At 38.6% G+C, this 26,151-nt stretch overlaps 1 protein-coding gene across 1 annotated transcript in view; it reads left to right on the top strand.

Moving 5' to 3' along the window:
• Nucleotides 1-14,466, top strand: part of LOC105384646 (transcription factor Sox-17-beta.3) — an 80,716-nt gene extending 66,250 nt beyond the window's left edge. Inside the window, exon 4 of the mRNA XM_038109680.2 lies at nucleotides 12,191-14,466. Coding sequence (XP_037965608.2) covers nucleotides 12,191-13,410 — 1,220 coding nt within the window. The 3' untranslated portion in view covers nucleotides 13,411-14,466. The remainder of the gene's footprint in view (nucleotides 1-12,190) is intronic.
• Nucleotides 14,467-26,151: the final 11,685 nt, after the last annotated feature.

Below are 26,151 nucleotides of genomic sequence, written 5' to 3' on the forward strand. Positions count from 1 at the left end.
AAAAATATGAATGTCCAAGTTTTTCGAAAGTACAAAAACTTAAAGTTATTCGGCTGCCACACCTGTGTCACCCTTAAAAACCCCATAAAATTCAAAAGTCGAACATCAGCAGACCGTTAAATAAGCGTCGATTGACGGCCGAAAATCGCCCGACCAATTTCCTGTCGCGGACAATTAAAAGAAAAAATATATAAAAAAACAACTTTGCCTCCATTTCTTCGGGGTCATAGCACCCAGCAGGAAGTGACGTCACGGGTCGCCGCGCACACGCATACTAAATTACCAACTTAAGCCTTTACTGAACCTAGCTCTTGACTGCTTGGTTTAAGGTTTGCTTTGGCCAGCTCGTTCTTGGTGATTTCTTGGTAAAATTCTACGCACTCTTCTTAAAAATATTCTTTTCTAGGTATTTATAACAGAAAGCCAACGAATCGAATAAGTGTACGGTTAAATATTGATATGCGGAGAAGCACGTGTAAGATTTTTGCGAACGTGCACCGCTAAATTTTTCGAGGAAATAATAAATATAGTTACAGAACACGGGTGTGACATACTAAAACAGTTGCACACTTTTTATCAATGGTATTATGTCCATAGCAACTATAGTTACAGTAGGTAGTATTGAGTCCTTCATACGTAGCTTTGAAAAGCACAACCTAACAAAAGCTATAGTTAATATAAGCATTGCCATCCGTGAAGAGCACCTCATTTGGAATCTATTAAAATAGATGGAATTATAGAGCAAAAGAAATGAAGTATAAATTAAGTTTAAGAAGTTTTGAATAAAGTTTGTCTGAGAGTTTTCTATTACTTATTAGACCAGATAGGTAACCAATTTTAAGAACAGACATAATACATAGATGGCACACTTATCGCTTAAAACATTTGCTCAACATTTGCACCACTTACCTCAACTATAAAGCATCTCGCAGAAACTTTTCCTAACAAACTGGAAGCGGGTCAAGGGGCGCGCGGGGCGGCGGCGCGTGAAGCGGCAGATACTAAAACATAACTGCACCTCATCTTCACTATGCAGAATAGCAGATTAAACTCACGGGTCACTGGCGAGCCAGTCACTCGGTAACAGTAACGAGTAACATACTTACAGAGTGGTTTAATTGCCGAGTGTAATCTGGCAAGCAGTGGAAGAAGAAGTAAAAAAACGAGGATATCTTTTTGAATTTTCATTTTTCGTACCAGTTTTCTGGCAAACGATTTGGTATACTTACCGCTGAAATTCAAACTTGTAAATCTTACATTTTACGGATGAATAGACATTACTAATCAGATTGTATTAACTAAAATGTTATCTCATTGGCACTGTTTTAACTAGCCAGTTTCAATTAACCATTGCAAATATGTATGTGTATTATTTTTAAGAAAGTCACTTGTCAATCTCGGACGACACTTGACACACGATAAATGAATAATAAATAGTATAATTATTATCAATAAACGGCGTAAGGCAGTTCCTTATATCCTTGATCAACACTCATAATTGTGGCAGTCACGCAACTAACTGAAGCAGTACCTAGTTTGTTGCAAACACTGAGAAAAAACTTTGTTGACTAAGGTTGCAATTTATTGACATCACACTTTGTAGCGGTAACTGTTCTAAGGAAAACGTAGTCGATATCGTATCAAATATACAAACTGTACGACGTATTGGCTAAATATATCATTATTATGACAATATACAAATATTCAAGGGAAGATAATGGGTATCGTGTATGACTAAGGAAAATATACACAGGGGAACAGCTGCGATATTTTTAGTTATTATTTATTTCATATTAGTATATTTATATTATGAAAATAACATAAATGTGCATAAACAACACATCTACTAGAATATAGCTTTTCCACGGCTGCCAATCTGTCCAGTCAATCCTGACTGGGAACTAATGGAAAGGTATCAAGAATCTTTACTTTCTTCACTAATCAATAAAGATTTTCTATAAAACATTGTTCCCATCGCATACTTGGCATGTTTACGACGAAAAACGTAGAAGCATCGTTTAAATCGATCGATTATAATTGTATAATCGATTTTTTTATACCGATAATTACTTGGGTAGCGGCTTCCGTGTGGCTTTTTGTCGATTATCTTTAATTATCATCGATTAATAAGCATGGTTCGTTGTATCGATTATCTCGGGTCAGCACTGATTTTGTTTTTTACTAGTTTAGAATAGTCATTTAGCTAGGGGATAGCAAATAGGTAGGTAGGTATATTAAGTTCACATGACGATTGCTGTGAGTTGTTGATCTTATAGAAAACATCTAAAAGGAACCTATTATGACATTAAGGTATGGAGGTGTATCCTATAATTATCAAAGGTCAATGACTCTGACCCTAAACATCCCAGAGGTCCCACAGATGTTCCCATCCTTCAAATACAAACGTCAACGACCCCTTAAATTCTACAATCCCATACAAAATTATAGGGACAAAACAAAATGACACGCCCGCGACAACCAAATGACATAATTGTCAAAATAGTCACTACGCACGTGACAGAACGCTGTGAATGAGACAGACGACTGTTTCTAAGAACGTCTGAGGGAGACAGCAAATGGCGCGTCAGTGTCAATTATAGGCGGGAAAACGGAATTAGAGAGCACAGCGCGCGGTTTCAAATTTGGAACCGTTTTGTTTTAAATCGATAAATCGATCGATTTTGTGGACGCGTTCCCTCGATTGCGTGTGGTCGATTTTTGGGTGTCGGCTTTCTAATAATTGAATATTACAGGGTGACTGCTAAATTGTATGTCATTATTATTTGTCATGTCAATAGACTGCGAGGTTGTCGACCTAGGAAATATTTCTTCATCATCTCTGAATCATTACTAGTGGTTCTTCAACTTTGCTCTTTAAACACTTGCTTTGAATCTTGATAATACGTCATAAGTATAGGAAGTAGATAAATATCGTAATCCTATTCTTCAATAAGCTGTACAGCATACGAGTTTTAAATACAGTTACGAACATTCTGACATTAACGTCACCAAAATAAACATTGAGAGGCACAACCCTGTAATAATTCTTAATAAAGATCGTACCATTATTATTAAATATAGGGTCCACATTTTTATGACCACGTTTATTAGCGGGCAATAAGAAAAATCGGTCATATATTTGCGCGACGTGAGTCTCCAGCCCTTTCGACGCCTGTCGTGCGTGAAGTCCGTGATCGTTTCTCCTAATTATATGTACGGGAAAGAGGGTTGGCACTTTTGGGTCGATGTGGGTGTTCGAAATATGAAATTATGAGTTTGCGAGTTCTCGCGACACTTTTTTTTTCTTTTTTAATGAAGTGCTTTGACTCACGATGCTAACGGCCAGCATTCGTCATGAATGCTCAAAACTTTGTGTTTTCCTCAAGGAATTTTCGTGGTTGATGATACCATCAGAAAATGTAATGTAATTTTACCATAATATTGCAAATATAGAGCTTAAGTCAATTGATTACTATGCAGTATCGGTTGCCCAATCCTAGCCTAGACTTGGTCATAATAAGTATAATAAACTTGCTAAGCAGAAGTAAGTAATTTAGAGTTTAAATATGAAATAGTGCAACTCAAATCTCAAATAAATATTATCCTTTTCTGCCAAAGTAAATAATTTTCGGGATAGAAATAGGAAAAAGTTATATTCTAAATCCTTACTGTAAAACGTTTTAACACTCAACTGCAAAGATTTCTGAATGAAAAAAATCATAAAGTCTCATCGATATTTTTTAATACTTTACTACGAAAAAAATGAAAAAGGTTTTACTTGCAAACAGGTTCATTATAAAGCGATAAATAAAATTACATCTCCTTTTCACGTCTCAACATAAAATGTTAAACATCTGATTATTAAGCTTTTTTGAAAGCAATAAATATTGGCCTGTTAGCGTTTTACGGTATTTATCATGTTAAAGTGTATGAAACGTATAAAATGATATTAATGTGAAAATATTTATTTGCAGACTTATATCATTTTAAATGTAGCTGTTTATAATTAAATAAATTTACACCCAAAAACTTTACCTAATTTTCTACTCAAGCATTTAATTATAAATTAAATTGAGGTATTGACTCTAGGACCACCGTAATTGTACTTTACTGTGTTTATATCTAAGCAATTGAGATATAAAAGGACAAAGTTACACAAAGAAATATATTTCGTAGGCAGATGAAAAACCACCGCAACCAAAAAAATAGATGATTTGAGTACCTCACAGCTGAAGATGACGTCACGAATATACGCACAATTACCTGACACCTCGACACCGAGTTTTTCTTTTATCACAGCACGTCGCGCGCGCCGTGCTAGACCCTCCGGCCACGGCTTGTCTAAAGTCGTGACTATGAATTTTCACAAGCCTCCCTCATCTATCCACTTTGAATGTGGATTGAGACGTTTATTCCTATTTATGAATTAAATATGAGCCCTCTTGAACTTCGAGTGAGTTTAATATCGTATTGGCGTAGTGGCCGAGCTATTGTTGTCAAATGTAAGGTCGATTGATTCACGCGATTCTTGGGGAAACTTGACGAAATGTTTCAGGCGGCATAGTAATTTGAAAAACTTTTTTTTCCGTTTTATATACACTCACGTGCAAAGAAACAGTTCCACTTACAAAATCCAGATATCAAATGGCCCAAATTTTTTAAACATTTATTAATAGGAAAGTTGTACAATTTTTTTTTATGTTTTTTCGTTGGTATTCTGGTACATCGTAAAATGTACATAAATATTGCAGAAGGCGTCATTAAGTAAGTTTTTTCCGTTTAGAAGTAATTTAGTGATTTTCTCAATGGAACTTTTTCATTGCCTGTGAGTGTATTTTAGATTTATAAAACAATTTCTATTGTGTCACGACACGAGATTGAGAAGAAGATTGAAGAATTGAGAGAAGATGGAACTTGATAATTTAAAATTTAATATGCATGCATTCAATCACATATTACTTATTTATTATTACCTAATTTATTAATAGATATGATAATAAGGTCCGTCCACACTGTGTCCCGTTATCGTCGCGGCGGTCGCGCCACGGCTGCATATTAAGGCGCGTCTACACATGCACCGCTGGATAGCGGCGCCTTTGACAATGGACTATCAAAAGGCTACTCTAGGATTTTGAGCATGGTGTGTCGTCGTAGAATGTTTTACGTTTTTAAATTCAATTCTCAGATTTTTTGTTTTAAATAATAATGTTTTTTGGTCAAGGTAAGGTTATATAGACTTATCATATAGATTTATTCCTAGTTATATTATCATAATCTCGAATTGGATAATCAGATAATATTTACACCTGATTGTGTTGTTTACTTTGTTTTAAAACAAACTTAAGTTACGTACGTACTTACAATGTAAGTTCTGACGGGATTAGGCAACGCGTTGAATTCTTTTGTATGGAGCACATTATGCGTAGCCAAATATTCCGTAGCCACTATGTAGCTGGAATAACCGATTACATAAATAAAACTGAGAGAGTGTAAGTGATATTAAAATAAAGTGTGTAATAAACAAATATTAACATTATTTTAAGTGTATTGTTACTATCAAGTGTAATAAAATTCACAACATGGTTCTCTTTTAACAGTCTATTTTGAAACAGATACCAATACCTAACTCACAGCTGTCCTAGCTAACACCTTATTTACACACATAAGTACTTGAACTTTTTGCACGAATTTTCTTCAAAACCATGCGGCCTCTTTTCGAAAAAGGAATACATACAGGCACACGTGCGTCATTAGGCGGGCGCGTATTCGGCGCGTGTCTCGCCGTCACGTCGCGCGCACGCGACCAGAGGTACTCCTTCGTGCGCTGCGATCCTGGTACCTTCACTTGCACGCGGAGCAATACCTATGGGTTGTCTGTCTGGGAGATATTGCTTTTTGAGGTTGGTCGTGGTTTTATTGCGCAAGACACCTGAAGGTGTTAGGGTTAGCGTAAAATAAATGTTTATAAATAAATACAATTAATGTTTTAACTGAATACAATCATTATCACATACAATAAGTAGAACAATCATTTGATTAAAAAAATGAGTGTATACTTTTAATACAGCGGTTTTTAGTTTTTACTTTTTTTGGGAAGTTTGTCATAATTTCACGATGTTGAAACCTAATTAAGCAACAATATTGTTGTTGTGAATACTTTTTGTGTTTAACATGAATATAACTTACATTCTAAAATATCTAGATAGATATGTGTAAGTTTATTTATTTATTTATTTATTTATTAACAAACACATATTGGTACATATAATTAACAGTATACAACACCACATAAGCCTTCAAAGGTTTGTGTGTGATGCGATTTTAATCTACCATACAAGTAATTTTTAGGTAATGATTAACGTAGTCATACAATATAAGTAGGTATAAGCCATATAAGCAAAAGTATTCTAACACCTTAACATACGATCACAAAAACAAATACAGCGAGCGAGACCGTGCCGGCCGGCAGATAACACTATTCATTTCTTCATAGCTCTTGATAGAATAGTAATAAGAGTGGTTTTTAATTACACTTACAGGACGGGCGATCACACTAAAGAAACTACCGACATTGTAAAATTTATCACATTGACGACATATACAGGGTGCTAATTATTTTCTAATGATTGTAGGAAAAACTCTTTTAACTTTATTTTTATATTTAAGGGAGTAATTTTTTTCCGGATTTCGTTTGGAATACTATTTATTATGATAGGTACTTGCTGCGCAGTTATGCGTTTTCCATAGTAATTGTTGTGTTTGGGTATTTTGAGAAAGTTATTGGCAATTTTTCGAGTAAAGATTTTGTGGGATATGGGCTGTTGGATTTCCTGGTTAAAAAACTGTTCTTTGAGAAGCACGTATTTAAATTTTAAGTCCACGGGCAGAACACCACAGTGCTTGAATAGGCCGTTGCAGTTTTCTCTGAACTTATTTTTAATTTTAGGTAAGTATAATTAAGTATTTCCAGCAGGTAATTTGCACTGTCAACCAATTAAAATTAGGTATATGTGAAGTTTTGCTGCCGTATGAATGAGCCTATTTAACGGAGTCTACTGTATTGAGATTGACAGATAAAGCAGTAAGATTATTAACAGGCACTAAAATTTAAACACCATACCCAACAAATAAACAACTAACTTAACGCAGCAGTCCATTAAACCCGTTAAATACATTTCACAAAAAAGTTAAACGGAAACTAATCCTTTTACCTCTGGCATTAACAATCACCATTTTACGGTTTTAAGAAAAAAAACATTCAGGCACGCGCTTGTATCGTTCGGAGGACGCAGATTGCATTTAAATACGACAAAGAGAGACACAGATACATCAAGTTGCCAAGACAGAACGGGCCAGCTATCTGATTAATGGGTACGGCCAGCAATCGAGAAATATAGTCAAATTAGATGAAATAAATATCGTGGACGGGTAACGACTGTATGCCTTATGATTTGTAAGAAGACATGCAAAGTTGAGTAATGTCTGCGCGAATGTATTTGCTTGTATCTCTACGTTGTCCAAGATGTCTTCGTTAGATTCACACACATACTTTGTATTTTTTTCTTATCTAGGTAGGTATACATATTTTTTGTTTTAAATTACATGTAATCCAAATTTTTATCCTTATAGTCGTCGAAATATAATAGGCCCGTTTGGACAGCTAAAAATGTATAGGATGACGGCTGGTGTCAAATCTAAATCATAAAAAATCTAAACAATAAGTAACTTTTGGTGCTTCAAAAGTTCTTTTTACTTTCAGGCGTTAAAAAATAAGCCAGATTATGTGTCTTTTTATGTATTTCATCAAGTAAATCAAGAGTAAATAGCAAATTTGTGTAGCTGTCCAAACGGGCCTATTATATTTCGACTACTATAGTGTAAAATACAAGGACGGTACCATCCGTAATTCAGACTACATTTATTATGTATACATTTTTGACATGAACTTTGTTTTTATTTGGGTTCCATAGTAGTACCTACAGAAAACAATTAATTTTTCAGCAGCTCATTCTGTACCTACTTCTAGGGTTTACTCAACTCTAGAGTTATTCCAAGGTCTGCCTTAACCATTACTTGAGTAAAATAGATCCTCCTCAGGGCGGTGCTAAGGCACTGGTTGGTCGTAGGCCTCAGCTGGTAACAATTGTGCCCAAATGCCCAGCGGCCACTGTACATGTTTACAACTGGTTTTACTATAGCAGTTATTGCGTACGAAATTACACTGCGTTGTTGGAAATGTATGTAATGTTTTTAAGGGATAAGCCGTAGTAGTTAGTGTTTTTTTTAATGTACGCAAAAACGCAATTTCTATGTGGGTCTTGTATCTAGAGAGAATATAATGTTTTGACCGATTTGGGTAATTTTCGTTCTGATCCATATGAGGTAGTCCTGTGAAGGTTTAAAATGCAGGCAAAGTCATACGACAGGAAAAAAACCTCACGGCAAAACCATATGGATGTACTTAACAATTTTCATTTATGTAATACCTAGATAAGAGCGACGCCTTTTCAGCTAGCCTAGAAGTATAATTTGCTATTTTAACTCGTTCCCAATTGCCTCTAGCAATTTTATGACATAAATTTTTAGGTCTATCGATTTAATTGCTAAGACACGCAAGAAAAAATAACTTTCAACTTTTACTACCACAACTAAACTACAACTAGTACACTTCAGGGAAACTTCAGACTTCAAACATTGTGACTCAAACTTTGTACACAAGAATTTCGTAGTTTTTCAACTTCAACTCCATGCTGGTGGCGACCAATACGACGTCGTATAATAAAGTAAAATAAAACTTTTTTACTGTTACGAGGAGGCTGTATTATGCCTTTCATTTTGCCGCTTTCTGTCATGTTTCTAAGCTGCGTAAGTGTTTCTGGAATTTGAGTACTTGCATACTGATGCTTACATCACTTCTATTTCATAGCCTCTGTATTTGTTTTTTTTTTAATAACAAATGCATTCTTAGATTCTTCGGCCTTATTTTAGTCTATTGTGTTCAAAGTGATTTGTTTTGTGAAAGAGTATTTGGAATGCTTTCAGTAATATGCTAGTTTTATTAGTTATTCAAGTTATTTGCCGCCTTATTTTGTTCTTAAATTGCCATGAAACATAAGTGTACAATGCTGAATTTGAAAAGATAATCTAGGTAATATAAAGGTTCGTGAAAGGTTTCTAACTTCGGCAGAGAATATACCGATACCGAAGTCACCACAAGGTGGACAAACCAAATATAAGACCAAAAAATTCAAAAATCGTAAAAACAAAAGCCGGTCAGCCACCGCTCAAGGTTTCGCCACTGACTATGATAAAAAGCCTCTTCTGACAAACATAAAAAACCGACAAAAATGGCCACGCATTCGGAATCGAAAACGCAAAAAATATTTAGTGAGAACGAGAGGGGGCTATATGAAGGAACATGGGGTAGAGCGGCGCCGCTGGAATTTCAAATTTAGAATGCAGCGCGTGCGCGTCTGAACATCCGTCGCAAAAAGTCGATCGGTCGCCATCTAGCGGTGAAATACGACACTAAACTCAAAGTGGGATATTTTTCCCCAAATTCTCTAAACATTAGGAATTTCGGGGTCCTTAGTAATTAGTGATAATATCTGACTATTATCTGCAGTTTTATTTGCACAGGTACAATTTATTTTCAGCTTTGTTAAAATTACTTCTATATCTAATTTAGAATCTCTCAAGTTTTCACTAAAATAATAAGTACAAAAAATACTTTGTCCTGAACCCGATAAGATGCTTACAGATCGGCTTATAATTTAAAGAATAATATACAAAAATAAACCTGACAAAGATTCTAACTGATCACTTACGGAGAACCGAAAAAAATGTCACCTCAAAAGCCACCCAGTGATTTTGATTGATACGTGTCATTCTCGAAATCAGTGAACGAGAACCATATCACACACCCTAAGCCCGGGTAAATGACTCGTCATTTATTAAAAAGATATCATAAAGGCAGCTTGTGATTGTTCTGAGAACACCTGTGTATAGCTATCGCAATATCTTTGCTGAAAAAATATCACTTCTAATCGGCGCAACGAAGCATTTATAAATGGGTGGTGATTTGTAATCTTTGATGTTTACTTGAGAGTTAAAGACAGATCCTTTGAAGAATCTGATGGCCACCCAGTTAATACACCGGCGAGTATTGAAAAAGTTCGAGTGAAAATAGCAAAAGGCTAGCTTAATGATGCCGTCTGCAATGTTTATGTACATTTAACAGCGCATCAGAATATTACCAACTAAAAACAAAAATATTTTGATCAAATTCTTAGTTAAATGTCTTAAAAAATTTTAGTCATATTAATTAAATTTGGTGTCGACGTTTTGTAAGTGGAACTTTTTCATTGCTCATAAGTGTACTACAGCTAATAAAATAGATAGATGTGTAAAATATACTTCGTTAACACGAACACATAATATTTTCCAATTAGTGACATACCTGAGTACCTAAGTGTTCAGCTAAATGTTTTTTTTTCATAATCGTAAACTTATTAAAACACAAGACACAACAACTTAAAATTCAGTTGGCTAGTAAATAATAAATCTAAACCAAAATTATTCAAAAATAAATTTTATGGTTGCAACATAAAATACCAATCAACACAAATTAATAATGCTAACAAAACTCCTACCTGATCATTCATTATAATTACCGATGACAAAAAACGGATACTGGTAAGCTAAGCCAACCCTACTCTAATGGACAAAGTCAGTTCACTACAGGAAGCCACTCGGGGCTATTTGTCAAAATGACGTTTGACATCCGTCAAACTGACAGGAGATGATACCTGATTCCCGCCAATTATTTCGTTGTTTTTTTTTCTCAGTGGCCATGTTGTTACATACACGATTGGGATCTTTCAAATCCCATGTTTTATTAGAATGAGTGGCTATCACATTTTTTTGAATGAATAAATTATACTATAGATTTTAAATACATAGGATAGGATATGTTAAATTCTATTTATCTAATATATTTTTTGTTGTATTAAGCGTACTTTGAGCTGATATAGGTATATTGTATATTTATCCATACTATATATGTATATAATATATATATATATATTATATATTTATTTATTTATGTATTTATTGTATGTATTTATATGAGTATTTAATTAATAATAGTTAGTAAGTATCAATGTTATTTGGATATGTATTTTTCTTTTTAAAATATTATTTGTAAATACACCTTGTAAATGCCCTTTTCTATGTTTAGTTCTTTTCTTACAACGGTTGTCTGGAAGAGATCGCTTTTAGCGATAAGACCGCCATTTGTGCATCTCTGTTATTTAAGTTACATTTAAGTTTTTTATGGTGTGCAAATAAAGGTTATTGTATTGTATTGTATTGTATTGTACATAGGTATTTATGTAGATGGTGGTGGGTTATGGATATTTATTATTAAAAGTTTATAGTTCCTATGTGCAAACAGATATTATTGTAAACAAGTGAAAATTAATTTATTGTAAAGGAACATAAGTAAAGTAGTTCAAGTCCTTCAATTGTTTTTAATAGGTTACCGGATAATTGGCACACTTTCAGTTGTATTTCAATCAACTTCTGCCCTACATGCATACTAATATTGTAAATACTGACTTATTTACAGCCAGAACCTGAATTCCTTCCTTCAAACATTCATTAACCGTTAAAAGTGTTAAAGCTCAAACTGTACAGCAAAAATATTATACTCGTAATAATAATCTTCATAAAATAAATTCATCGACAATATTTATACCCCGTTATCGACAGTTCTCATCACTAAAGTGAAGTTGTTTGTTTTGCCGGTAGCTGCCCGTGTCGCCTTGATAAATATCCTCAAAGATTGCTCGGACTTCTCGATAATTTCCCCCTGAACCTCACACTTTACCCAACAACACATATCCGACCCAACCACTCTCACAATACAGGCTAAAACCCCTTTCGCCGGATAAAAACATTTGCCCGCTCACTGTTATTTATGAGCCGCTCATAGGAGCTGTTTTAAAGGTATTTGATAAAACGCTATCGTGATTATTTAGCCTGACTATGTGACAGGCTTTATTTGTTTCTTTACGCGTAGAGAAATATTTAACGTCGCATTCGAATATTATCTCGGCATTACTAAATTACCTATCGGGTTACCGAGATGTTAAACACGGATATGAACATGCATTTTTCTTCATTGCAGGCAAGAAGTGGCGGTCGCTGACGCCGCAGGACCGGCGGCCGTTCGTGGAGGAGGCGGAGCGGCTGCGAGTCATCCACATGACGGAGCATCCCAACTACAAGTACCGGCCGCGGCGCCGCAAGCAGAACAAGGCGCGGCCCAGCCAGCCCGCCGCGCCCGCGTCCGCGCCGCCGCCGCCGCTTGGCTCGCCCTACAGCACGGACTCGCCCGACCGCTTCCAGCACAACCCCGCCGCTGGCTTCTCCCCCTACCGCACCTCCCCGCTGGCCGCCGACTACCAGACCAACCAGCCCTTCAACCAGGCGCAGACGCCGGAGTCCTCGCCCGCGCGCTCGCCCGAGCCCGGCCGCAAGAGCGCGCCCGCCGAAGCGCCGCTGCCCACGCCCGACGCCTCGCCCGTCGAGAACGAGAAGGAGAACTTCCAGTACAACGAGGAGCGGCGGAGAGCCATCAACTCGTCCATGTCCGAGTACAGCCCGTACAAGTCGTACCGCGCGCCGGGGTCGTACTCGCCCGCGCCCGTGGCCGCCATGGGCATGGCCAACGGCATGTACGTGATGTGCACGCAGCGCACGCTGGCGGAGCAGCCGCCGCTGGTGACGGGCACGTTCTTCCCGCCCGTGGCAACGTCACAGGACCAGCAGGCGCTGGGTGCCGCGGCCCCGCGCGTCTCCTCCGCGCCCTCGCAGCTGCCGGACTACGCGCAGTACCACCCGTACGAGCAGTACGAGCCGATGTACAAGACGGAGGAGTACCAGTACCAGCCGCAGCCCAAGGCGGAGTACGAGGGCGGGTACTACGAGGAGCCGCGCGAAGAGGGCTACCTGCAGCGCGAGCTGCGCGCCGCCTCGCCCGAGTCCGACGTGGACGCCAGGGAGTTCGACAAGTACCTCGACTACAACGCCACGCCGTCTGAGATCGAGCAGCAGCAGCAACAACAACAATACAGATACGAACAGCAACAACAACAGCAACAACAGCAGCAGCAACAGCAACAACAGCAGCAGCAGCAGTACAGGCCGTTGTACTGCGGCGAGCAGCCCCCGGGCCCGGCCCCGGAGTACTGCTCAGAACGCATGTACGGGTCTCCATACGCGTCTGTGATCGCAGCGCCCCCCGCGCCCGCCTACCTGCCCCCCGCCCCCGGCGCCGAGGCGCGCCCCGAGGACGAGTTCAGCGTCATCCTGGCGGGAGTGAGGCAGACCTGCTACAGCAACTGACTGCAAGGGACTGACTGATCGCTTATTCCAAGTCCTAACTTCGTATCTCGCAATAAATGAATAAAATCTTTAGACCAAAGATTATGATCTTTGGTCGATTAAAATCTTTAGACCAAAGGACGATCTTTGGTCGATGAATAAAGTTGTAAGTAGATGCCTCTGTTATGTACTTAAATGGTAGGGTGTATATGTAAAGACCCGCTTTATATGCATACGTCTCGAATATAACTACTGAATATGCCAGCTCAACTAAATCCTTGCCTAAATTCGTGAAGATGTAAAGATTGCGACTTCAAACGATTCACGTTTTGACTTCATATTCCAAAATAAATAGGAATGTTTATTAAGTGTATGGTTAGTAAATAAATATAGGCAAAAGTTGTTGTAAATAAGGCTGGCATTACATAAATCGCAATTGGTGCTATGTGAAGGGTCCTTTGATGAAAACCCCCTTACTAATAATACAGTTATAAGGTACGTGTGAGTAGTTTAATTAAATTTCAAATATTTGTCCTTTTCATATTATGCTCGTAAATTTCAGCAAATCAGTGACAATAAAGAAAATAAAGAAGTTGTTTTATACATTGTTAGTAATGGGGGTAAATATGTGTATACTTTATTATCCAAAATGCACATCATATAGGTGTTTAGGTACTTATTGTGAATTTCTCTATCGATTCCTATTGTGTAAAAGATTATTTATTTGTAACTAGTTTCTGTATATTTCGTAGAATACAAAATACAAAAAAAATATGTTAATATGATTATAATCTTAATATCAGTTCTTCCATTAAGCCTTGTAGATAATAGAATAAGTCGTATTTTTATAAAAAGTAATTACTTTAGAAATTAAAAGATCATTTGTATATAACGTAAAATCATTATAATAATGTTATCTCATAGTTTACTCATAAAACTTATATGTTTAGTTATGTTGCAATTTTTTAGCTAATAAAAATATTTTAGGCATTAATTTTCAAACACTCGCACTGCGCAGAAACTGTTCTATTTAATTGTAAGAAAATTTATATGAAGCAATAAAATTTATATTCAGAACCACTGCGTTTAATGTTTTATAGTAACTTTTTCTAATCCATAAAAGAAATATCATAAAAAATTGAGAGAGCATAGGAAGTAGATCATTTCTAATAACTACTTAGGTATGTACCTACATAGTTTTGACCCTATTCTAAAGTTTATCTAACAAATCAGTGTCTAAAACTGATTCTAATCTATTTTGTATTCCAAAATTCCTTATCAACCGCAATCTTAACACAGTAATCAACATAGGAGAAGGAAGTACCTCCAAATACAGGTATCAATATTTAGACAGGCTTATTTTATTACGATCACAATATTACATTGATACTTAATGTATTTATTGATCAAGAGGCCAGAAAGAAGTAATCATATTAAATATGCACAAAACACCCTTCCTAACGCCATAAAACATTTTAATAACCACTAATGACATAACAAAATAACATACACAAGACCGAATGGCACTCGCAAAAAAACAACTCAATCATTACTAACGCCCATGCGCAAGAGTTGATGCACAGTCATACCACACGCAGTGACGAAACTCGCAATCTACGCAATCTACTCACACATATACACCAACCGCATTTCTGTGGTACAGTTCAACAGCTACAGTCTGTAGTTTACAAGTGAAGGAGAGAATACATACTGAGTGGTTGCAGCGCTGTGCTTCAGTCAAGGTATAAGTCCAAATAAAATTAAAATCACTAAATAATTTGCTCGCTAGAGGGCAGGGGCGCCCATATGGGCCCGCGGCGCATAGGGCCTGTAATTATGGCGCGGGCCGCGAGGAACCGCCCCTGCCGTGTGCCGGCCGGTATTGATGAATTGACGCCGCGGAGAAAAAGTTTGCACTCCGATTTATTCGGAATTCAAATGCAGTGTGTGATTGTGCAGGTAAGTACCTACGTGCTGGCTGGTAAATGTTTGGGCCTTGGAATAAGGGATGGGAGCTTCTTTGTGTAGTCTATGGAATCCAGGCTAGTAACCTCCTATAATTTGGAACATTTTGACTGCAGTCTAGAGGTAAAAGATCTGCTTCACATCCAGAGGTTCCGAGTTTGACCCCCGGGTGGGACCTGCAATTTGTGTTTCTATGTAAATACAATTATGATTCTTAGTTAGGTTGCAAATTCATAATAATGATTAGGCAGGGCATATGCCTATATAGGTTGATCACCTGATATCATCATCATTATCTGATCATAATAAAATCTTTGGATCTTTGAAATGAGCCTCCACAACACTTTCTTTATACATATCATGTGTAATTGGTAAGCTACATAACAAAATTAAACACACACACTCACGAGCAATGAACGAACGAATTAAAAGTTGGAGTGACTTGAAGTACATTTAACAGAGCATTAGTATTTTTATTTATTTATTGGTAAAGGAATACAAACAGTACACAATACAAATCATTCTTAAACTATAGTTACATAGGTCTTATTCTAGTATGTTATCAACTAAAATCGAAAATATATTGTATTCCAATTTTAAATCAAATAATTGGGGCCATTTGGTGTCGCCATTTTAAAAGTGGAACTGTTTCATTGCACGTGACTTCACATGAGTTTAGGCAGAGTGCAATTCACCGTAATTAAACTTAAAAAAAAAACACACGCACTCACGCCTTGTACTAATGTACTCCCTTGCGGGGTAGGCAGAGGTGCATTGCTGCACCCACTTTTCGCCAGAGCGTTATGTTAGTCCCAATGTAATAGGGGGCGGGCCTATTGCCATTTTACGGGCACATCCAAGACCCGAGAACAAATATCTGTGTTTAAACAAATATCTGCCCCAGCCGGGAATCGAACCCGGGACCATCGGCTCAGTAGTCAGGGTCACTAACCACTACGCCATTCGGTCGTCACCGTTCACCATAATTAAACTTTCCTGATAAAATAACAAAGCAATCTTACCGGTCATGTCTTGCCCGGCGCCGCTCTTACCGCTGTTGTATTAATACAGTCATAATAATTAACACTTTATTTGTTATTTATTGCCGTTTAATATTCAAATCCGCTGGGACATTCTGAGGATTTGCTACGTGGGTTATTAGTGTTTATCTCGATGCATGGTAATTTATTGCTGTTTTATTAATTTTGGTTTTTTATCTTTTTATGATTTATTGATATAAGCAGATTTACTAATGCAGTAATGCAATGCATAGATGAGACCCTTACAGGATTCTTTGCATGCATGTATAGCATACCTATGCATATTTAAAAACAAATGACAAAAAACAGTATAAAAGTTAGTTATTTTACTCAAATACCATCAAATAAATACCTCAGCTATAATTTCCAACTATTTCGACGAGTTCACAACTCTTTGTTGGACCCTAGAGATACAAAACAAATATATCCAATAAAGCCTTCATTCATAAGAGAGCTAAGCTTACAGACATAACTGCTCACATAATATCTGCCTAAAAACCGAAGACCACTGGAAGCACGATCAGGCAATCGTAGTGTGGGACGCCCTCCACCAGACAGTTAGTCAAAGTAAAAGTCAAATGTTTTTATTCATCGTATACTTAAATTTAAAATTTTCTAATGAACTTCAATTTTAACAAACTACTCTCCGGTTAGCCGGTAGTGGCTGGATGAGGAAGGTCAAAGTCCAGTAGAATGGGCAGGAGTAACTCTGACGATATATTGATGATCATAACATTATGTATAGTAAGTAATTATACTTCACTAGAATATGGGAGGGGAACTCAATGAAAGATGTTGAATGAAAACCTTGTAATGTTGCAGTATCGAGAAAATAATGTAAAAAAGCAACTCGCAACAAAGGCACTGAGCTAAGTAAGTACTAACCCCGGTATCAATCATTTCTCTCTTTTCATTCAACATGTTTAGTGTTTGCTCTTCTTTAAATTGTATACAGTTGGGCTTTTCATATACTCAATGTATTTTAGGTATTATCTGAAGCAGAGGGTCGGTTTGTCCCTCTCTGTCAAAGAACAATTAGGGACAAAACTGTTCAATAGCTAAAATGTTCTATGAACAAGGGGGTAAGTATTCGGTAGCCTACCTATCATCGTTTTGGTCTAGGCTAGAGTCAGCCATTCCAAGTATTTTTTGGCGTTTTATCTACAGACTAAAAGGATCTTCGTAACGCCACGCCATTGCAGCATACCTAAATTCGTAAATTCATAGACTACTCGTAATACACTAATATTAGTCTATGCTAAGTTTATTTGAATCAGGCTTCGTCCAAATCTAAGTCCCATTTCAGACAAACCCAAAGGCTTATTGTCCCTCTTCCTCATCCATTTACACGTTAAGTTTACTGGCAGCCGTTTGTGCAAGGACTTTTCAATGCGCTTGTACTCTCTTAAATCGACAATTCACACTTTTGGCTTCCTGGGGTCGCGCTTTGATCTTTCTTCGTGAATGTACACTTATGAAATGTCTAAATGGACGTTAGTGTGGTCGTATGCTGTAAACTCAAGAGGTTATTAAGCTGATAGTAGGTCAAAGTTAAAGGAAGTGGCAGACTGAAAATAAGTAGGTATTTTGAATACCTATGAGTTCATGTTCCATTCTATTCTCCGTGGGGATGTAAGTACCTGCGCCTGGCTCTCTCTTTAGGAACCTTTGTGCATAACACCAAACTCCCTTCCTAAGCTTGGACTATTTTTCCACCATGCCGGTCTACACGGGTTAGAGGGTTCACACATCTAGATGTGTTTGATCTGGATGTGCAGGTTTCATCAGGGTAAGTACGGCTAAGGTAAGTAAGCACTAAACATCGTCCAGGATGTAAAATAACATAAGCATAGCAAGAAAATTAGTTAATAATTTCGAAAAAAGGTGTACTTAAATCCATTACCGTATTTTTCGTTTTGGACGTTCATATACAGACTTGGATTAACACAGAAGGAGTGTGCCATTATGTTTGTAAATTTATAATATTAGTTAGTATAAACATGGAATAGAATTTTAATTTGTTAAAAATAATACACTCGCAATGAAAAACTTCGAGTGACAATATTATACCAGAATACTCTTAAACGGAAAAGCACTGCAATTGTAGTAAAACTCCTGGGTTAAGTATGATACACCTTTTATTGTGCTACACCACACTGTCTACACTTAATAATATTACAAAATATGACAATAATTATTTTGCTACACACCGTAGTCGACCACTCTCTTAGCTGGCGCAAGACCAACTGCCTGTCACGAATTGTTCCCCCACCAAGTGAACGAATGATCCAGTTTGAACGAATGAACGAATCAACGATTCGGACTGCCTCATCCGCTTACGCAGCAGAGTTAGTCAAATGATATTCTAGAATCATGACATTAGATTAATACTGAATTAATTTCGTGCCTTACATTCGACCATCCTGACCTCGTGTATGTCCTCATACACGGGTTTCGTGCCTTACATTCGGTGAAAAATTCGTGACGCAGTCGGGTACAAAGATATTTAAACTACTTACTTCTATTAAGACAAATTACATCAATCTTACTAACATAATTATCATATTATTTCAAAATAACCAAATATGTAATACAATCATCATTTAATTAGTTATGTTTTTGTTTATATACTTAGTTGTAAGTTAGAAATTTTGTTTTTAATTTAAAGTGTTATTTTAGTTTTAGTTAGGTAATTTATATTACTTTAACATCAGAACACTTTTTGTATTATAATATAATAATATAAGATATATCCTCGCGAACCCTTCATTTCTCGCGAGAATATAAATAAAATGTGAACCCTTCATTTCTCACATTTTACATGACCAAGACGAATCATTCATTTATCGCAAGGTCATGATATCTAACTGGAAAATGATTGTCATGTGAACCCTTCATTTCTCACAGACAATCAATCTGAAATAGCGAACCATTCATTTCTCACATTTTACATGACCAAAACGAATCATTCATTTATCGTAAGGTCATGATATCTAACTGGAAAATGATTGTCATGTGAACCCTTCATTTCTCACAGACAATCTAAAATAGCGAACCATTCATTTCTCGCATAATTCAAGATATCATAATTGAGACTCAATTCATTATTAATTAAGTCTTCATTTGGATTCATATGTCATATAACAGGAAGTAAGTAACCTTATACACCTTAAACATTTCGAACAAAATCTTACAGTTCGTAACTAATTAGGTAAAACAAACAAAACCAAAATTATTTTCCTTAGTACACTTTAACAATCAACAAAAAGAAAATAAAACATCGTTTCACAGTATCCCACATTATAAATAAAATACATAGTGATATATACACTATTTTAAGGTTTGCATATTCAATACTAACATCATCAGATTCGTTATCATTATTAACTTCTAGAGCCGCCCCGTGAACCCATGAAAACATTCTGTCGGCAGCGACAGTGGTTTTACGTTTATTTCTTTAACTAGTCAGACCGGGAATAGCAGCAACCCTACAGTGTGAACTAAGTCTATGAAACCCTGGACTGTGGAATTCGGCGTAGACGTGGAAATTACAATGGGCGTTTTGGGACCTATGTCCAATAAAGATGAGACACACATCGTTGGATAGCTCTCTTCAAGTGAGCAAAAAGTATTATGACGACAAATCCGTATAAGTTGTCCATTTTGAAATATATTCGTCGGAAGGAAGTATTTTTCTATGGCATTGCACTCTCTCTCCTGATGACAGTTAGGGCGTAATACACGTAAATACGTATTATTTTTTTACTGAGATAATAAACAAATATAATATTATATGAATGATGATCATTTTGTTATAAAAATTTAAAATGAATGTGAAAAACTAACAAAAACATTAAAATTGCAGACATAAAATATAAAAACTTTCAAGGTACGATTATTCTAATTGGACAGTAAATCAAGACTAGCGCTTCCGTTATTCATATTCTGCAAAAAAATACCTTTTCAACGTATTCCCAGCTTCCATATATTTGTGCCCATCATCATTTACTGTTTTTTTTTTTTTTTTAGGATTTGCCCCCTTTGTTTTCCTGAGATGGTTTGGAATTGCACTTGTCAGCAGTGTGACCAAATTTATAACACTGAGTGCACTTAATGAGAGGTTTCGGGCACTTAAAGAAAGGGTGACCGCGTTCCTTGCAATTGAAGCACGAGAAAGTGAACTGCGACCTTTCAGTCTTGTTCGGCGGAGGACGACTATCTGAACTACTAGATTGGCTATCATTAGTGTGATTTTTCTGTCTCATATTACACTCTACAAAAGAATTAGTTTTCTTATTGCTCATTAGAAATTGTAATAACTGTTCAGGGTTCGTGCATCTCAAAGATAGCGCACTCGTCTTAATAGTTTTATCGCTTAGCCCATGTATGATGCAATCCACTGCTCGCTTGCCGTCCATGTCACATTGGTTCACGAGAGCTAACTTCTCATAGAAGTACAGTTCAATAGGTTCGTTAGATCCACAATGGCAAGGACTCCTTCCTCAACCTCGGCATCCCCAGATCGGAGGTGCCAAGAATCATGGAGCTCGGACGGCAGATGACGTTTGCAGTGGGCAACATCTACATCCGGTTCTTCAACAACGGCGTTCTGGGCAGCCAGCCTCCCGAAGAAAGTGAGGACCCGCTACCAACAGCACCGCTGTGCACCTCCAGCCCCACGCCTGTGAGTGCTGCACCAGTCGAGGCACCAACGACCCTGCCGAGCACCTCCAACGAGACGATGCCTGCTGCGACCCCCGCGGCTCTATCGTCCTGGATCGACGGTGGCGGTCATGACGAAGAATCGGATGCTGATGCGGAGTCGGTGGACAGTGATGTTCTCCGCTCGCCTCAGTAACCTCTCCGTCATTCAAACCAACCTCCAGCACAAGCAGATTGCGGCGGCTACCCTACGCAGGCAGCTGGAGGTCAACACCGGGACCATCGCCCTGATCCAGGAGCCGTGGATCAGGGGAAGCCGTATCTGCGGTCTCAGCAACATTGGGGGTAAGTTGTTTTTAAACACCTCTATTCTTAACCCACGCACGTGTATTTACATGCCCCGTTCTGTGGACGCGGTACAACTCACCCAGTTCTGCACGAAAGATTTAACAGCTGTGTTAGTTCAGAACTTGGTGGGTAACTGTAGTTCAATTGTACTAGCGTCCGCCTACATGCCTGGCGATGGAGATCCTCCACCCGGTGAGTTGGCGGACCTGGTGCATCACTGCGAGTCCAACTCCCTAGAGCTGATCATCGCTGCGGATACCAACGCGCACCATCCGCTCTGGGGCAGTGAAACTCCCAACAGAAGGGGCGAAAACCTGGTAACTTACTTATTTTCAACAAACCTTAACATTCTTAATATAGGCTCTGAACCGACGTTCGTTTCATCGCGTTACCAAACAATTGTTGACGTCACTTTTGCTACTACTGGCGTCACGGACCTAATTTCGGACTGGCATGTATCAAACGAACCATCCTGTGCCGATCATAGAAGAATATGTTTTAAACTTCAAGCGAAACCACCGCAAGTCAAACCGCGCCGTAACCCGCGGAAGACTGACCGAACTAAATACGTTCAAGCACTAACACAAAACTTTCAAACTATAAACTTTAAAGACATGTCGCAATCCACCGCGGCTATAGAAACCAATGTTTTGTCACTAACAACATGTATAACAACATCTTATGAACAAGCATGTCCACTTGCGTCTCCGCCTACTCGGCCCAGAACCTCCCACTGGTGGGGACCGGAGCTTGAGAGACTGAGACGTAAGATTAGGAAGCTGTTTAATAGGGCCAAAAACACTAGACACTATGCTGACTGGGAGCTATATAAAGAAGCTCAAAAACATTACAAAAAACGAATAAGAATCCGCCAAGGAGACTCATGGCGTCGATTCTGCGAAAACATTGAATCCAACAACGAAGCAGCTAGAGTCCGAAAAATCTTAGACTGCGGTCAAAATAAAAACCTTGGCTGCCTAAAAAAAGCCGATAAAACCTATACTAACAACGATAAAGAAACGTGCCAAGTACTCCTTGAAACGCATTTCCCAGACTGCCGCCTCGTTGATGATCTGACCTGGGATAATAGCGAGCACTCGAACCCGTCAATATCTGATTGGATAACCGCCCAAGAATTAGTAACCGTTGAAAAAATTGAATGGGCCATAAACAGCTTTCTACCTTTTAAATCAGCTGGTTTGGATGGTATATTCCCCGCGCTCCTAGTGTGGGGACAACAGGTTATCGTGCAAAGCTTAGCGAATATTTTTAAGGCTTGCTTAGCACATAACTACATTCCTAAACAGTGGAGAGAGGTGAAAGCAACCTTTATTCCTAAATCAGGAAAAAGTGACTACACGGATCCAAAGTCCTACAGACCTATTAGTTTAACGTCGTTTCTACTAAAGACCCTAGAAAGACTTTGTGACAGACACATACGAGATAATAATCTCAAACGAAAACCATTACATAACAGCCAACATGCCTATATCGCTGGCAAATCGACCGAAACAGCACTCCATAGCGTAGTGAACAAAATTGAGTGTGCGCTAACAAACAAAGAATCAACACTAGGTGCCTTTATAGACATAGAAGGGGCCTTTGATAAAACAAACTTCGATAGTATCAACATTGCCTTAACCAAATATAATGTTAATCCAACTCTACGGGGTTGGATAAATAATATGTTAAAGTTAAGAGCAGTACAACTCAACCTAAATGGGACAACCAGATGCATTGTAGCTAAAGGCTGCCCTCAAGGCGGGGTCCTTTCACCTCTACTGTGGAATCTGGTAGTTGACGACCTGCTTAGACAACTCAACAGCAGCGGCTTCTATACAGTCGGCTATGCAGATGACCTCACCATCCTCATTAGTGGGAAATTCGAGAACCTCCATTGTAGCGTTATGCAGGCCGCAATGAAGATTGTCGAGCAATGGTGCAGGGAGTATCGACTAAAAGTCAATCCCAGTAAAACAGAATTAGTCCTATTTACTAACAAGAGAAAACTCAATAACATGAGCTTGCCTACATTATTTGGTACTCAACTAACACTTTCAACCGAAGTGAAATATCTTGGCATAACGCTAGATAACAAGTTGAACTGGAATAAACATCTCGATAACAAAATTAAACAGGCTACGATCGCTTTCTGGCAGTGTAAGCGAATGTTAGGAAAAACCTGGGGCCTTAAACCAAAATTAACATTATGGCTGTACAAAGCTGTCATACGACCTACCATAACTTACGGTTCTGTAGTCTGGTGGCCCAGAACAGAACTTAGCTCAGTAAAAAACAAGCTGCAAAAGCTACAAAGGCTTGCATGTGTAGCCATCACAGGATGCATGAAATCAACACCCACGGCCGCACTTGAGGTACTTCTCGACCTTCCACCATTACATCTCGTGGTGAAACAGGAAGCAGCTGCCGCCGCTTTTAGACTAAGAGCAGCTGGCCTCTGGGCAAATAACTCAACAGCGTCACACACATCCATTATGTTGGAAGCCATAAAACATCAACCAATGATGGCAGCCATTGGTGATCGAATACCGCTTATCCATATATTTAAAAGGCACTATAACATTCAATTGCATGAAGAACCAAGAGATCAGTCCAGTATATATGAACTGAGAATTTACACTGATGGATCCAAAAAAACGTCAGGTACGGGTGCTGGTGTCCACTCCGATGACCTAAACATTCATTTTTCACTGGCACTAAGCAAATACAACACAATCTTTCAGGCTGAATGTGTTGCTATTACACGGGCCGCTAACGCAGTCAAATCTAGAAAGGTTACGAATCAACGTATTCGTATCCTATCTGATAGTGCTGCAGTTCTGCTAGCTTTGTCTAGCAAAACTATAACTTCGGGGCTAGTACTAGAGTGTCACTCAGCTCTAGAATCGCTTGCCTCACAAAACAATACCATAACCCTCCAGTGGATAAAAGGGCACAGCGGGTCGCTGGGGAACGACGCTGCTGATGAACTTGCACGAAAGGGATCTGACACTGCACCAATAGGCCCAGAGCCGATAGTACCGATCCCTTTCAACCAAATTCGCTCTTGGTTGCGTTCCCGAACGACAGAATGCCACACCAATCTCTGGAGTAACAGTGCCGAGTGCAAACAAACAAAAGCTTTTGTACCACTAATTAATACTAAACTAACACGCAAATTATTATGCTTGGACAGAGCAAACTTACGTGTCGTGATAAGTACCATAACAGGCCACTGCCGGTTAAATAAACACCTATATCGCATGAAAATCTCCACCACTCCTCTTTGCAGAAGTTGCATGGAGGAAGATGAAACAGCTTCCCATGTCTTGTTACATTGCAAAGGTGTGGAGACAATACGATCAAAAATCCTCGGATCTCCGGGGTCCCTCCGGGAAGTCATGAGCAACCTAGGTCGTCTACTGGCTTTCTGGCGTGAGCTTGGGTGGCTTAATAGCTAGTCACCCCATAGGTATTTCACGCATAATGGCCCACCTTGGAGGCTAAATGCGGAAAATCAGCTCGCCATGATAGATAGATAGATAGGTTCGTTATATCCGCTTTTTCTCTTTAACATGTCTTCCAGGGCCTGGCCATAGTTCTGTTCACAAGGGAATGCGTTAAGTAATTTGGTTTGCCATTCAGACCAGCTAAATAATATAGAATTTAATCCCTCGTACCAGACTTTGGCCAACCCCTGGAGCTTTTGCATAGCAAAATACACAGTGGTTCTTTCATCCCAGCCGTAAACAGCAGCACTCTCGTTTACCTTCTTAAGCCATATATCTACCCTTTGGTTCTTCGACGAAGGATCAAAGTCTGGCAAGATGTTTTTATTGTTTGTTTGATTGGTATTTAGAACGGGAGTATTCGCTGGTGACGGCTGAGGTTTGTAATGTTTCAATGAATTTATAATATCGGCTACATCACCGGCTGTGAAAGAAGGGGTATTATCGCGTAGTGATTGTGTAACTCGCGGGTCGTCACGTCGCGCATCAACACGTGATCGAGAACGTGAACATCTATCGTTGTTATCGTTACGTCGATGTAGACTTCGACGTGCGGAAGAATCTTGAGGTATCTCAGTTCGCAGCCGGTCAGGCTCCGGGGAGAGCTGCCGTGAAGGTCGTGGCGAATACCGACGCGAGCGCTGACGCGACTGTCGCACGCTCCTCTCTCTCTCAAGCTCACGCTCTAGTCTACGAACCCGTTCCTGCTGCAGCTTCAATTCCTTCTCCCGATCACGGAAGCTCTGGCTGCGACTGCAGTCCCGTTCGCCGCGACTACTCCGACTCCAGGCATCACGGCGGCTGCGGCTGCGGCTGCGCCTTCCCGTCTCATCACGGTGCCCAGGAGAAGGCGTCGCCAACCGCCGAAGTGAACTTTCCTTATCACCGGGCATTGTCTGGAACTCGCACACAAAAACCACAACATTAGTATATAACTATTAAATTAACTTCATCTTCTTTTGTTTTATTTCTATATAATTCTCGATAACCAATCACTAGATAGTATGAATTAGTGACTTATTGTCTTATGAGTTTTTATTATTTATAAGAACTACCTTATTAAATATATAAAAAAAACAACAATACTCGTTTAACCAAGCTTAATTCTGCGAAGATCTAGATATTTATCAAGTCCGATTCTCTAATTATATTTAAGTGATAATAACACAGGGATAAATAGTTATTTGCAATATGAATAATTACTGTGAAATTATTGTTGATAACTTGTGGTTATGGTA

This window comes from Plutella xylostella, chromosome 20 (genome assembly GCF_932276165.1).
Source record: "Plutella xylostella chromosome 20, ilPluXylo3.1, whole genome shotgun sequence".
Lineage (NCBI taxonomy): Eukaryota > Metazoa > Arthropoda > Insecta > Lepidoptera > Plutellidae > Plutella > Plutella xylostella.